General features: G+C 36.7%; 2 protein-coding genes across 2 annotated transcripts in view; one reads left to right on the forward strand and one right to left on the reverse strand.

Moving 5' to 3' along the window:
• LOC132156926 (sine oculis-binding protein homolog A) overlaps positions 1 to 1,404 on the reverse strand; it is a 31,400-nt gene extending 29,996 nt beyond the window's left edge. The window contains exon 1 of the mRNA XM_059566007.1: positions 863 to 1,404. Coding sequence (XP_059421990.1) covers positions 863 to 958 — 96 coding nt within the window. The 5' untranslated portion in view covers positions 959 to 1,404. The remainder of the gene's footprint in view (positions 1 to 862) is intronic.
• Positions 1,405 to 6,319: 4,915 nt separating this feature from the next.
• Positions 6,320 to 16,525, forward strand: part of pdss2 (prenyl (decaprenyl) diphosphate synthase, subunit 2) — a 31,993-nt gene continuing 21,787 nt past the window's right edge. Inside the window, exon 1 of the mRNA XM_059566014.1 lies at positions 6,320 to 6,904. Coding sequence (XP_059421997.1) covers positions 6,678 to 6,904 — 227 coding nt within the window. The 5' untranslated portion in view covers positions 6,320 to 6,677. The remainder of the gene's footprint in view (positions 6,905 to 16,525) is intronic.

The following is a 16,525-nucleotide window of genomic DNA, read 5'->3' on the forward strand; positions in this document are numbered from 1 at the left end:
CCAAAACATTAGGCTGCATGGCAGCTGATGCAAACGCTTCAGACAATGAGCTCCACAAAACCAGGAGACAAAGCGCCTGTGTGCGCCTTCAAAACATACTAACGCACGGCTCTGCTCAAACTGAGCAAAAAAGTGAAAGAATCTCCTAGTTCTTGAATGAACCAAACTATGATTGCATATACCAAATACCCCAAAATGCTTTTTAAATGTGCATTTGTCACGAGCAGACAGCGCTCAGTCAGTGTTGAACAGATGAACATCTGGAGTGACCAGCGCTTCCCATCAGAACAGCTGGACAGCTGCAGCCTTCCAACATGTTTTCTATTTCATTATTGAGTTTTACTCTGTTCTCTTGCTTTTGTGTTGCTTAGCAGAGTGATAGTAACGCGCTAGTAGTAGTAGTAACGCAGCAGTTTGACGCGGAGACTGACGCACTGGATTTTCCATCAACTACAGTGGAGCCAGCAGGAGGATTTCACTCTTGACCTGTGATCTGACTGTGGACATTTCATACTTTACGCGCACATCATGACATAGAGAAACACATAAAAATATGTTTAAATAAAATCCATAATGCAATATAAACAAAATAGGTCACCTCAAGCACTGGAAAGCAAGACTACAGCGGTTTAGAAGGTGTGTGAATTGAGCTCAAAAAAAAGAAACGGGAGGAAAATAATGCCGACCTGTTCTGCAACCCAGGAAAAAAAAAATCAAACTTAGTTGATTAACCCCAAACACACAGCGCTTGAATGAATCGGTTCTCTATATTCAACCCGAGGGCGGAGCGGCGGTGCGCTCAACGCATCCAAAAATGACAAGCCTTTATGGGCGCCAGTGAGAGAGAGCGCGCACAGCCTACCTTCATCTCTGCGTTAATTTCTCTCTTCACGGGGTGAGCTGGCTTTCTGCTCCTCTTGTTTTCCGGAGGTCTTCCCTCTTTCTCCATCTCAGCCATGTTTTCTTTAAATCTCTGTCAATATTTGGGGCCCGGAGCGAGGCGGGGCCGTTTCAGAGTTGCGGAGTGGCAGCGAATGGCAGGCGCGTGAGAAGCCCCGGTGAAGTTGATGCTGCTGCTGCTGTGGGCTCACCGTGCCCGGTAGAGTCAGCCATCTTCTGCCTGCTATTTCTCAGCGCTCTGAGCGTGAGTGGGATCGAGCCCTCTCGGAAAGCCAACCGAGAGGTTGAGAAAAAAAGAGCGAGCCAGACAGGGGGAGGGGCTTCCACCGTAATTCTATACGGCCACGCTGATCCCGGGAAGACTATTTCCTCTCCAATTTTCCACAGATCGGTTTTCACTCAGGACTCCACGCGTAGCGGTGGTTGTCGCGCGATAGGAGTGAATAGGTGCCGTTGTCTGATGTGATATCGTTCACCCCGCGCGCGTTATCAGCGCTCCGCAGGGGTTGCTTGATATTGTCATACAAGACAGTTAATGGAAATAAAACAGTCAAGGGGTCCTAATCATTTCCTTTTAATTAAACATTTTTGAATGGGTGGCATTATCATAATTGGTGTTAGTGTTTATGAGACAGATATCTGCAGGTAATTAAAACGCACACTGAATGTGTGTGTGAGGGACAGACAAAGACTTTACAGAGGCAAAACAAATGTGTTACAAGAGATTAGATTTATGCTTATATTACTAGCTTCTTAAACCCTGTGGTCCCACTTAAATGTCCCTAAAACTCTCTTAATTTAGCCTAAGGTATTTTTTTCAGTCTAGCACACACACAAAAGTTTCATATCTGAACTGAAGCATGAGATAAGTGAAAAATAAATCTTTATTTATAAAAAACAATAGATGACTATTTTGCCTTTCAGCTTAATTATATATATATATATATATATATTTTTTTATGAGTTACTTGTCCTTTCTTTGTAATCATTTGCAAAACTTGCTAGCAATTTCTGAGTTAAAATTATTTCAAAGTAAATCTTATACATTTTCAGTGTGGTTGAATTTGTTTAAAGTAAAAACATGGACCAAGCACAGGTGAATTAGCTGCGAACCATCATCATCATCACCATTATTATTTATTTAACTGATATATTAACTTTGACACCAACAAAAAATATATGGCTTTCATATTGCTTTTATTGATTTTATGAGGTTTTTTTTTACATTCACCTGCTATCCTTCAACCTTATCAGAACAGAACTGGACCCATATTGGGGTCATAATCTACTGGTTAAGAACCACTTTGAGGACATCTTGAAGTGCACAAAAAGGTCCACTTGCAAAAAAACAAATCACATCATAAGTCTCTTCATCACTTTTAATTCAGTATTAAGTTAAGTGAATCAAACCTTTGGTTCCGTGAGGAAGATGGAGCCTAAAAGTCTGGACAGAAAGAGTTAATGGACTGTAAAGCTGGAGATGAAAGTCACATAGACTACTTTTAAAAAGTCTTTCTCTAAGAAAGAGAATAATCTGTATGTTTAACCCTCAATAAATCACTCCCCCATTTCCCTCCTTCTGGTTTTCTCCATCTCCTGCCCACTGGTGAATTGGCTCTCAAGCTTGGCACATGTAGAGTAGGATGGCACAAGACCTCCTCTCTCCTCTGGATCGGACCAGAGGCCGTCGTCCTTGAGAGCGTATCGACGTCCCGTCCCAGATCACTAGCAGATGCGCGACGGCCTGAATGAGTGCATTGTTTAGCACACACAGCTCTGGCAGCCCCTGCCGAACATTAGCCCATGATAAACAGTTACATTCTAGCAGGGATACTGTTACTCTTCTTGATACTAGAGGAGGTGCTTCAGCCCGTTTCTCTAACAGGCCAAACTGTGTTTTCTCCAGCGTGGATTGGCTTTCACTCCGATTCGATTCCATAGCTCTTAGCCTTGTGTATCAAGTGCAGAGGAATATGGTTTGTAAACACAACTAAGGCTCTAATATGCAATGACAAATAAGATTAGAGGATGGAATTTGCATCTCTTGGGAAATGCCTGGTGGAAAAAGTGTGGTCATGAGACAACATCAGCCTTTTCTGTCCTCATTGTAATCCTTGCTTGTTTATATTGTGTGTGTGTATTGTGTCCGCTTAAGTGTGTGTGTGAGTGAGAAAATGCATGTGTTAGTGTGTCTCCATTTCAAAAAGATACTTATGGGATTTCTACAAGAGGGAAGTATTACAAAAGGAATTAAAAGTAGATGTAAAACAGCTGGATGCCGAATCCGTCATTGGTTCATGAAAAATAAACAATCAAAGGGACAGATGAAGCTTTGAAAATGCAATATTCTCTCCAATTGTATGTATAACAGTCTCATCCACTTGTTAGCAGCTTCACTTTATTTCACATACAAATATACACACCACAACTTAATTCAGAAACTCACCTTGTAGTATCTTTTAATGGGACTCGGGTCACTCACAGAGTCTATGCAAAATACAGCGCTCCACTGAAACACACAACAGCTGCCAAAGGACGGTCAACCTTGTGCAGATTGCTTTCAGTTGTTCACTATTGTCATTTTACCTTGAATGAATTTTATGCTTCTTTAAGTTTAAACCACTGCTGTTTAATTCAATGGGGCTATGACAGAATTCTGTTGTGCATATCAAGCATGAACCTTGAGTTCTCAATACGCATATAAGAGCCAAACATACTATATGTACTACAGTAACTGACTTATTGTCTGTGATGTTTTTTCCATGAATTCCTCTTTATACACAGGTTTACCATTATATCACAAACTAGATACTATGGTTGAACAGGAACTTGCAAACATACCACAATAGCTTGCTGTCTTGCCTCCAGTTTTATCGAAGACAACTCTATAGAAAGACAAATGTTGCTTTCTGAATTTTGGTTTGATTAAATTGCTTCATGGAGCACAACAGACCTCTTAATTACGTGATGATTACAGCTTTAATTTGTTAATTAATCATAAGTGACAACAACTGAAAGAATGACAAAGATCAGATCGAAAAGACAAATGAAGTAGTGAGCAAACACTGTACTGGAGCAAACAAAGAACGACAGGTGAATTGAATGTGGATACCCAAAAAGCAGATTTCTACTGCAGGAATCATGTAGCAGATGGTTGATTATTTAGGCGTTGGTATAATTTTATCAAGTTCCATTAGAAAGACCGAGTGGAGGAACTGTAAATCCAGTAAACATCCTTTTTTTAACCTGTGGAGATGTTTGCTGACAAATGAGCAGAACTTTATGCTAAACGTGAAGGTTTTGAATATGGGAAAGGAAAGCCTGGCATATCAGAGATGCTCAGGAAACATTTTCTAAGACTGGACTGGTTTGGTTCATGGTTTATGCACCAGATAAGTAGCTTCATCCTAACCCAGAGACAGCATGAAGTGGGTGTGGAATGATCTGGAAAATCTCTGGAAGTCCTAACAGAAGGAGAAGGCTTTCATCGACCCTGTTCAGAAATTAATAGTCGTTGGAAGTGGCATTATATCTGTGTTGATGAGGGCTTCTGTCCGAATTACTGTATAGACTTTTGGTAAATAACTTCTGAGACAGTTCACTGCAAAATAGGTGAGTGGGGAATCTGAGATTCATGTGCCATGTGTTGTTGATTAAAGTAATGCAACCCAGTCTTAAATAGAAGGTCGAATTGATTGAATTTCAAAGAGAGAGGAGAGCAGAGGCCCTTGATTTTTCCCTTCTTGTCTGTCTCTCTCTCTATGCCCACAGCAGCATATGTGAATGTGTAATCAACAGTTTGTTTCTCCCTCATTATTCTCAAACCTATAGGTTCTTTTCATGTCTACAGAATGGGGTGGTGTGGCATTATGATTAACACAAACTGCCAGATTAATCCTTGTAATGAGCAAGCCATGATCTTACAATCTTATACTCTTCATCTAAAAAAAAAAAAAAGTTGATACAGATAAAATATATTACTGATTTATTTTACTGTCAAATGTATATAGCAGTAATATTTTAGGTTCTACAGATTTTATTTGGACAGTTACAAACACTATCATGGTAACACTCATGGCACTAAAATAATGCATAAAAAAATAATTTAAGAAGATGTAATTTAAAACCCAACAAATATAAAGGGATTTCTGGCCATGTCAATTTACAGTTTCTCACAGTTAAAGATAATATGACTTGTTTCTTTTTCACTTCTAAAAGTTTGTAAAATCACACTTAATGTCCTTTTAGATTTATTACAGTTTTTCACCATATATAAGTTAGAAAACTTGTTAACAAATTAACAGTTTTTTACCTTAGCATTCCAGTAAATCTATTATTGTTAAAATTATTTTTATTTATTTTTTTACGGCGTACGAGTTTCCAGAATCTTGATCAGCCTCAAGAGATGTAATGAAAGATGCACTGCAATAGAGTCAAATATGATATTACATATTTACTAGTTTGACCCAAGACATCAGTTTAACAGATTGAACTGGGCTAATGGTCTTAACATGTTAACCTCATGTAAGTCCACTGTTGAATTCAGTTGTAAAGTAAAGTACTGTACATAATCATAAAGACTTTTCAAAATGAAATGTGTCAACTCCTTTCTGCTTCAAACACAGTAACCCTGAAAAGTAACTTCTGTCTAAGTGGTAACATTGTGCCCAACAACAGTGTCACCATCTGTGATAGGTTTGAAAATGTGAATTTCACAACAAAGGCTGCAGTGTCAAAATAAGAACATTATCCATCAATTACACAATTCAGACTGTGAAAACAGTAACGTTCGACATCATTAAGTGTCTTGCACTTAAGTGAAATTCCCTCCTGGCTTTTAATAGCTGATAAAGCTGAAGTCAACATTGTTATTCCATGGTATTAATTTGACTGACGTGATCTCAGTATGGGGATTATCACAAATCCAGAATAATCACACCACAACATGCAATACAGAGAAGTGTTTCTCAACCGGTGGGTCACAACCCAAAAAATGGGTCACATGTCTGTTCTAACAGGGTCGTGCACAACAGACTAGAAACAATGATAAATGCAAATCTAAAATGCAACTAACCATGTAATCACACATATTTAGGATGGCTTATCAACCTTTAAAAGGCAGAAGAAACCCATAATTTCCATTTATCAAAGGCTGTGAGTGTAATTAAAGTATTTTGCAACTTTCTAATGCAAGTTTTTGTTACACAAACAAAATTTGGCAGATGCCAGGTTAGAAAAGTTGACTGTGACTGTGCCAAAAAAAAAACCTATGATGAGAACACAGATCTGCTGTTTCAGTCGACAAATAAAATAAAATAAATGTAGTTTCTGATTTTAAAACAGACTGTTTTTCACGTTTTCACATTTCCTTTAATTTGTTATTTGGACTTTGGTGACGAAGGGGTTAACCATGCAGTCTTTACGACAAGCCGTAAACTGATGCGTAAAAGATGGCGACCCGGTGCAGCTGTCAAAACGTGATAGTTTAATGTTGTACAACTGGACACCCAGAAATCTACACGGACTATCGGTTTGGACTAATACACTTGCATTAACTTAAGACCATCGCTCGATCAGTGGAGGCGACTTCTGTGTAAAAGAAGACGATGTTTGCTTCCCTAAGGAGGTGACATTGGGAGGACAGAGGCTGCTGGATGTGACACTAAATAAGTAAAAGAGCGTGTCAGATCTCTGATGTGAACTTCAATCTGAAAGTACCGATGAACATTCATACGATTAAATAACTGGTCTATTATATTTTGGGTTTTGTTTTTAAAATGGCTTGGAGGTCACGGCTCTCTTACATTGGATGGAGGCATCTAAGTATTTTTTCCAACCCATCTCCGTCTAACTGGACTAAAGTAGTGTCTGATGCTGAGAAGATCGTAGGATATCCAACTTCATTCATGAGTTTGCGCTGTTTACTCAGTGACGAGCTCAGCAATGTGGCCATGCATGTCAGGAAGCTGGTGGGAACAAAACACCCTCTGCTCAACACTGCCAGGTACTGAGTTACATTTACAGCATGTGTTCTTCTGATAGCTAGGTGTGATTCCTTCTGTTTAGTGGGATCTATTAAATGAATCTGTCAAACTGGTTTACAAAACAAGTCTGAACAATTTGATCATGAATCAGTTCAAGCCGTTCTTAAGTCAGTTGACTCATTAAACTGAGACCAGATTGTTAATTTAATCATTAATTACATTAATAGCTGATTATCACAAATAAATGTTACAAATAAAACATGTTACAAATAAAAAACATACTGGAAGCATAAGACAGTTTTATCAACAAGCATATGAAATAGAGTTGTAATAAACTGAATATTATTATAACGTGCAATAATAGGCTTATAAATGTTTGAGCACCAAACCATCATTAGAATGATTTCTGAAGGATCATGTGACAGACTGGACTGGAGTAATGACTGCTGAAAATTCAGCTTTACTATCACAGGAATAAAGTACAGTTAAAAATGTATTCAAATAGGAAACTGCATTAAACTGCTTTAAAATAATATTTAAAGTATCAATATAAAAATTATATCTGACCGTACTACTATTTTATTGCATTTTTAACAATTTTAACCAAATAAATGCAACCTTGGTGAGCATAAGAAACTATATATATATATATATATATATATATATATATATACTGTGTGTGTGTGTGTGTGTATATATATATATATATATATATATATATATATATATATATATATATATATATATATATATATATATATATATATTAAGTAATAAATATATATATATATTAAGTAATAAAAAAAAATAACAACCTCAAACTTTTTATGTGTAGTCTGGACAGTTTTATCAACACACAAATGAAACAGAACTGATTTTAATAAATAGGAATATTATTACAATGTGCAAACATTTTTCAGGTAAGATATTAATTTTAGTGCTTTACTGTAAATGCACATAATAAGAAACTGCAAGGAACTGAAATGGGACTAAAAATGCTGTTTAACTTATTTGGATTTTTTTAGAGCACATAAATATGCCATTCCAGTGTCAGCGACCATGAAGTGAAATAATTTTCTTTGTTCAAATGAACCAGTTCACGGAATTAAATTGGATTTACCGTGACTATCTATGTATCTAGTTTCCTTGTAACGTATCTAGTGTTAATGAGGCCAGTTTTTTTTCTTTACATGGATAAGAGTTAGTTAATGATTATTGATAAGGTCACACTGAAATTTCTGGGTAACCTCTTTAGAATGTTCTGGCATGTGACCCAATTTATGTTGATGAAACCAAGCTTTCAGCATTGTAGCATTTCTTAACTGACTTCCTGACTAGTGCCAGTATGCTATCATTTGCACTTCAGCCGATCAGTTCTTTCTAACATAACCTAAACAATATTCATGATTCATAATTTTGTATTCAATATTTACTCACTTGAATATCACCTGCTTATAGTGATGCAGATCATTAACATAAGCAGCTCTCAGAGGATAAATTAAAAGACCACATGGAGCTTTATAGTCTTGGTGAGTTTACACCCTGCAGGAACTGCTGGGTAATCTGCAGTCCTGACCTGTTCAGTTTGTTTATTGAGAAACAATACAAGTCGCTTTAATAAATCAATAGGATGGTTTATGTTTTCTTGTAATCCCTCTCATTATAGTCCTTTATGTAAAGCTGTTTTATTGAAGCAAAAGTATCTTTACTGCAAGTCAATAAATCTTTGTGACACCCCCATGCACCTATTTTAAGTAGGTTAATGAAAAGTGAAAGGATTAAATTTAAATGAAAGTGTTTGTACAAATTGTACTTTTCAGACTTTGCTAAATCGTCCTTCCCTAACTGTAAGACCTTCGTTCATCTTTGGAACACAAATAAAGATATTTTTGATGCACTCCGAGAGCTCTTTGACCCTCCCACAGACAGCAAGGGTACTACCACAATCAGGGTCCAGAAACGTAGTAAGACATCAGTAAAATAGTCCATGTGACATCAGTAGTTCAACCGTAATTTTACGAAACTACAATAATATTTTTTGTGCACAAAGAAAACAAAAAGAACAACTTTTTTCAACAATTCTTCTCCTCCTCATTCAGTCTGCTGTAGCTTGCTTCCATTTTGGGGAGTATCACGATGCTGACGCATGTCCGTGTTGACGTAAACAGCTGCTCAGTGCGCATGCGTTGTTTACACGAAGCGGAAGAGCACACATGCATTGTAATCCTCTCCAAAATGGAGGCAAGTCTCAGCAGACTGAATGAGGAGGAGAAGAATTGTTAAACAAAGTTGTTCTTTTTTGGTTTCTTTGAGCAAAAAAAGTAATCCTGTAGCTTCGTAAAATTACAGTTGAACTACTGATGTCACATGGACTATTTTACTCATGTCTTTACTACATTTCTGGCCATTGATTGTGGTAGTACCCTTGCTGTCTGTGGGAGGGTCAAAGATGTCTCGGAATGCATCAAAAATATCTTACTTTGTGTTCTGAAGATAAACGAAGGTCTTACGGGTTTGGAACAACTTGAGGGTGAGAAATTAATGACAGGATTTTAATTTTTGGATGAAGTATCCCTTTAACCCCTTCGTTAATTCAAGGAGATTGACCCTGGAAGTAAAATACTTAAAAGGCACTTTTTTTTAACTAGCCAAATTAAATGGCCAAATCAAAGCTGTCTCCCCCCAGTGGCTGTCCTTTACAGTTCCAAAGACAGACAGCCAGCCCACTCTGTCATACTGAAGATCAAGTGTGTTTCTGGACTTTTCTTTAGTATAGCACTATGTCTGCTTTTTTACACTGCTGTGAGCTGTACTTTGTTGCTATACATAGTCCATAAATTATGCTATGACGTGTGTGGTATTAGCTTTAGGTGTTTTTGTGTAAATATCTGATCATATTCTGATTAGTTTTCAGTGACAATACAGTTTTTAACAGTTAGAATCATTGGGCATAAATGGATTTTTTTTTCTGAGCCAGAATTGACCTACAAACAAAAAATAGGATTTACAAAATAAAAAAAAAAAATAAAATAAAAAAGAATCCCTTGTTCAACCAAATGTAAAATTCTGTCATCGTTTACTCACGTTTATGTTGTTTCAAATTCATATGACTTTATTTCTTATGTGGAACACAAAAGATTTTTTCGTTTTTGAAGTTGGTAACCAAACAGTTTTGGTGACCGTTAGATTCCATTGTATGGACGAAAACACATAAACATCATCTTTTATGCTCTTTAGAAAAATAAGGTCATACAGGTTTGGAACAACATAAGGGTGAGTAAATGTTGACACAATTTTCATTTTTTGGTCGAACTACCCCTTGAACTTTTTTTCACCTGAGCCCTGTCCAACTGAATGACATACAGAAAGTTTTAAGAGGAAATAAAGACTGAGTGTTTGTGTGTGTGTGCGTTTGGTTTTAGATAGAGAGACGAGTTTGGGAACCCAATCCGGCCCATCCAGACGACAGTGCTGGAAACAGTAGCCCAAGGGTGTAATAACCTATACACCTAAATCTGATATGACAATCCATTTGGGAGGGGACCCTGTCTTCTCCCCTCAGCGTCAGTGCAGATTCAGCCGTCTCCTAAGACGCGCCAAAGATATTTATATGCACAATTGCAGGCTGGCGAGTCAGCCAGTGCCAGCTCACGTTCCGCTTCGCCTTTCTGTTCATTCTTAAAAAAAACACAGACCTCAGCGAAGTTCAGAGCAGTTTGCGGTTGCGGTAAGATCTTGCGGAGATGTCCGTGACACGTCAGGGAGAGACCTTCACAGTTCCACACACATACAGAGGCCCTGTGACAGGTGTTCTCAGTGAGGTCCTTTATGGCAGGGTTTTTCAGTCATTTATATGCGGACCCCAAATATTATCATCCTCAGATCAGGGACACCCCATCCTAAATTTAAAAGGCATCTATACGGTTTCTTATATGAAGACCCAATTTATACTGTATAAAATGAATATTATAAATGTCTAAAATATTATTCTGAAATTATGTAATTAAAAAAAAACATACTCATTATAATACTGTACTGTATTATTTATTTATTTACTTTAATTTATTTAAAAATCCTTTTTTATTTTTTTTTTATTTACATGTTTTTTCCTCCAGAATGTTTCTACAGACCCTCACTTTGTAAACCTCTGCTCTTTGGTATTTATTAGGGCCACCTGTAATAATTTTGTCCCAGTCTATGTGTAAAGTGACAACCCAGCTGCATACACACACAATATTCCAGACGAACAGAGTGCAGTGATGTAATGTCACATTTTCCCGATGACATCATTCGCTGTGGCGTTTTGATTGATAATTACAGCTTCTTTTTTTTCTTAGTTATTAGGGACCATTCACATATGATGTGCTAAAACAGCTACAAGTTAAGTTCAGCTTATTTTTAAAAAAGACGTTTATTATCTCCTAAACACTAATTGTGAATTAAAACTATTCAAAATGCTTGTCTGTAAACATGTACATATGCTTATAAATATGCTAATATGCTCATCCAGTCATCTGATTGGCCCATTTACATTTATGCACAGACATTCATCCACCTGTATCTAGTGTCAAAAAAAATGTTTTAACCTCACATAGCAACTTAGAAATGCACTGCTCACAGTGGAAGATGCGGGAAAAAAGCCCCATAAAATCCCCATAGGGGACAAAGACACATGTTTTCATTGGCTAATCAAAAAACAGTGTTGTGTGTGAATATGTGTGTGAATATGTTTCACACATATTAAGTGTACTTCACTGCACACTCCTTATTCGTGAGGGTCATAAACACTTTCCAGCTGGTCTGTAACGTTCCATCACTCTTTTATTCCCTCTTTCCAATCATTTCTGATCACCACTCGTCTTGTTTTAATGACTCCCTGCTCCTCCCTTTGCAGTAGAGTGAGTTTGTGATTTAATGATGTGTGTGTTTGTGTGCATGTTTTGAGATGCAGTTTCTGTCTGATTGAGTAATGGTGTGTGTGTTTCTGGGAGGTGGATGTGACTAGATTATTTGGATGTGATCGCTGTAGTTTTGACCTTTGTGTCAGTATTTTAAAAAAATGTTAGGTGAAGCCTTTTGGGCTGGTGGACAGGAAGACGTTAAAAACCTGATGGTTCAAGGGGATGGTCCTTCATATGGTATAAATCAGCACTGCATTTACATTGAGTGCGAGAAATCAAAAATCAGCTCATTATAAAAAAACCAACAACATATTGAAAAACATGTTTACATAAGATTTTGAAATAACCTTTTTTTAAACATAAACAGACATGCAAAAAAAATTGCTACACACACAAGCTAAAAATACTACATAATAAGTAAATACTATAATAATATATAAATATACTGGCCACTGAAATCTGAGTAATGGGGGTGTGCTGATCAGGTTTCGCTTAAACCATTTATAACCTTTACCTGATAAGAATACATTTTAAGTGGTTTTCATGAACTGAACAGTATTGGGTTATTATTAAGCATAATCTATGTAAGATGATATATGTAACCACACTCATTGATTCTCCAGTTATCAGCTTATCACTTTTATGTATTTCCATCCAATCTTGGATATATTCCTTGTTTAAACCTTATATGTCTCCAGTCTCTTCTTTATTCTTTCATTCTGTCATGATATGTCGTGCCCACCCCTCTCTCCCTCTCTCCCTCTCTCCCTCTCTCTCTCTCCCTCTCTCTCTCTCTCTCTCTCTCTCGCTGGGCTGTTTGGTAGTGGGCGTGTCTGGGTGTCATCTCATCTCGATTACCACAGTTGTGATTCATGACAAGTGACTCTCTGCCTGGAGACGGGATTACAGCCCTTGTCGTCACTGGAACTGCATTGTGCCTCATTGCCCGGCAACCAGAGACGATTGTAGCCCTGGAACGCTTGTGATGTGTACATCCTCTATGACCTGCACCCTATATTAGATTATTTTCAGTCTGGATTTAAACTTTCTATTGCTTTGTCTTCACTGTGCACACAATTTTCCAATGGACCTCTCAGTTAGTGCATTTTAATGACTCTGTTTCTCAGACAATTCACTTCCTTATTGATACAGCTCAGATGACTATCACTCACTGAACAGTAGGTTATCATAAAACTATAAGGGCGTTTATAAAGAACACGTTTTTGCATTCCACTGCAGTGCTTTTCCATTTAGTAGTCAGTTAGACAGATGTGTTTGACCATTGTGCTCATGCGTATTGTGTACTTTTTTTTTATTTTTTACACGTTCTAAAAAATATGGCGCTCAAGTGAGAAAAATGCAACTTGTCCAGCATCTTGTGTTTTTAATATCAAAAATGTGTTTTAAGTGAATCATTCCTCCGTGGGCTGTTCACACTAGGGCTGCACGATATTGGGAAAAAATGACATATTTTATTTTTCTGCGATATATATTGCGATATTTTTTCTTACAAACAAAAATGGGGTGAGCACACTTACATTCTCATTTTAAATGATTTAAACATCGACACCATCGTGTCAATTGATTAATATGCGGGAGGGAGAGAGAGCAAGACAGCGCTCCTGTTGTTTGAAGACGGCTCGCTCTCTCTCTGTCTCTCTCGCGCGCGCGCTCTCTCTCTCTGTCTCTCTCGCGCACGCTCTCTCTCTGTCTCTCTCTCGCGCGCGCGCTCTCTCTCTCTCTCTCGCGCAGCCCTAGTTCACACAAAACACAATTTTTGCATTTTACTGTGCTGCTTTTAAATTCTTCAATCATGCATATTTTGAAATGTCTCTGAAGGCCATAACCATGTCTTGAACATAGGGATATCCCGATATCCATAATAAAATGTATTATACTGTGTATATTATAGTAGGTACAACACTTTTTAATTAATGCTATAGGATACTTTAGTATTAACTATAGTGAACTGATAAACTGTTATAACTACTGTATTGTACTTTAGTTTTTACTACAGTAAACTGTAGTGTATTATAGTATAATATAAAATATAAACTACAGTATTGGGTAAAGTAATTTGTTTATATTACTAAAGTTGTTATAATACCACAGCAACTATAGAATTACCTCAACAAATTAATTGAAGTACTTTACAGTATAGCAGGTTGTTGAATGGTCTCTTACTTGTGTTCTTTTTTGATAGCAATGTTAAAAGGTAAGTTTCAAGGTCACTGTTTTTGATATTACACCTTGTTGTAAAATGTGGTATATCTGCAACCGAGTTTCATATTTTTGCCATAAATATTACTTTAATTAATTTACTTTTGTTTGAAATATAAAAGGATTGGAGGGCGCTCATTTAGAAGGAAAATGTATACATTTAAGTTTTATATTATGGGTAGTCGGCTGTTTTCTCACAACTTTACTTTAAAAATGATGTTGGTTTTTTAAAAGTGGTTCTTTATGCAAGGGAATTGTCAGTTGAAAATGAAAGATTTATTAAGTGTCTCTAAAATGATCAAAATGCAGAATATTTGTTTCAGAGGAAAGAGGCCTTTGGCCATTTTTTGCTACTCTGTCCTTAGGAGGCAATTATAAGAAATTATTTGTATTATATGTATATTTTAAACTGATAATAGAGCCAAGTAAAGGGTCTGTGGGGTTGGACGCCTTTGCACAGAACCAACCAGCAACCGTCATGCAGATGCAAATTAATCATGATGTTGAAAGGCAGACTAACTCATAACAGCGATGACCTCTGCCTCCAAGACCCCCTCGTGGAACTGTGATTAACAAGCCAGCGAGTGTCTTTGTGTCTCTGTTTCCTCCTCCGTAGAGCGAGAGAGAGACAGTGAAAGATGGAGGGATGGGAGGTGAAAAGAGGCCGAGATTGTATTGGAACGACATGCTGGCTCGTTAATATGACATTGTGCATTTCATTTAAACACAATTAGGATATTGTGAGTCTGGACGGTCACACACACACAATCACACACACATACTAGAAACTTTTATTTTCATAAAGTAGCCAGATGACAGTATTAGTCAAATTGTAGATTTAGAGAGCTTTCAAACAGAATATGTTTTTGCATTCCACTGCGCTGCTGTTTTGTTTCTCTATGTAAAAACTGATGTATTCTCGTCTTGTGCAAGACATGGCATTTTAAAAACACATACAAATTAAAAGATCAACTTTAGACCTTGCAATTTTTTCATTTCACTACCTGAAAAAATGTGTTCTGTGTGAATAACCCTTTTATTGAACTAGATTTTTTTTACATTTTGTGAAGAAATGTTAGTGGTTTTTGGTTCTTGCATGTGCAGAACTCTCTAGGTGTTGTAGGTGGCTGCTAGGGCATTGCAATGTGGTTGCTAAGGTGTTCTGAGTGTTTTTGTTGTGTGTGGGTTTCTATGTAAAATCTCATATTAATTGCAAGTGTTTTTGGGGCACTACTATACATTTGCTAGGGACTTCTGGGTAGTTGCTTATAGCAGTCCATGTGATCCTCTGTGGTTGCATTCTAATGACATAATACAGTTGACAATCCACTCATACATTTAATATGCTAATTGAAGTGAATTCCACAAATAAAATGTTCCACCAAATTCTAGGGCTGCACGATTCTGGATAAATTGAGAATCATGATTTTTTTGGTCTCATATAAAGATCACGATTCTCCTACAATTCTTTTTTTTTATTATTATTATTATTAATTTATATACTTGTGATATGATAATAGTAATACTTTTATTTTGCAAGGATTCTTTAAATTGATAAAGTGTGACCAAGACATTTATAACACAATATTTCTATTTCACAAATTTTGTTCTTCTGAACTCTAAATCAAAGAAACCTGAAAAAAATCTACTCATCTGTTTCAACAATAATAATAATAATAATAATAATAATAAATGTTTTTTAGAACAGCAAATCAGAATATTAAAATAATTTCTGAAGATCATGTGACACTGAATACTGGAGAAATGATGCTGAAAATACAGCTATGCATCATAGAAATAAATTACACTTTAAAGAAGAAAGCCAGTTATTTTAAATTGTAAAAATATATACTTTTTGCTGTACTTTGGATCAAATAAATGCAGGTTTGGTGAGCAGATGAGACTTTAAAAAACATTAAACATCTTGTTCAAAAACTTTTGACTGGTAGTGTATATATATAAATTTAAAACCCCAGTTTTTATATTAGAATGATAAAAAAGTTGTTTAAATCACTGATTCAACGACTCACTCATAAACCTACTTCACTTGTTTCATTACTGGATGAATCAGCGTTTTTGAACGATTCTCTTGAATAAAAAATTAATTCATTGACAAATACATTAAGACACTGGTCGCCACCTAGTGGTGAAACAATGCAATCGACACGAACGGTATTTGAAGCGCGGTACTTTCAAAAGGTGATTTGCTCTATTTTGATCGCTATAACATATTATGTTTATATCTGAACTATAAACTTTATCCCAGTATTTCTGTGATAATATAAATGACAGAAATAATACTGTGTAGTTGAAAAGATAGTTTGTGAAGATGTTTCTTAACCAACATGGTAAGAGCTCTTTCTGTGTCAGCGTCAGTGCGAGCACGGATTTGAATGATCAGGTGTTATGCCCAATTTTGACCCCCTGCCAAATTATTACCCCCCTAGTATTGGTAGTTTTAGAAGTAGGTTTGGGGGAGGGGTTAGGATTAGGGGTGGGGTTAGGATTAGGCAATCAGGT

Source organism: Carassius carassius, chromosome 14 (genome assembly GCF_963082965.1).
Source record: "Carassius carassius chromosome 14, fCarCar2.1, whole genome shotgun sequence".
In the NCBI taxonomy this organism is placed as follows: Eukaryota; Metazoa; Chordata; class Actinopteri; order Cypriniformes; family Cyprinidae; genus Carassius; species Carassius carassius.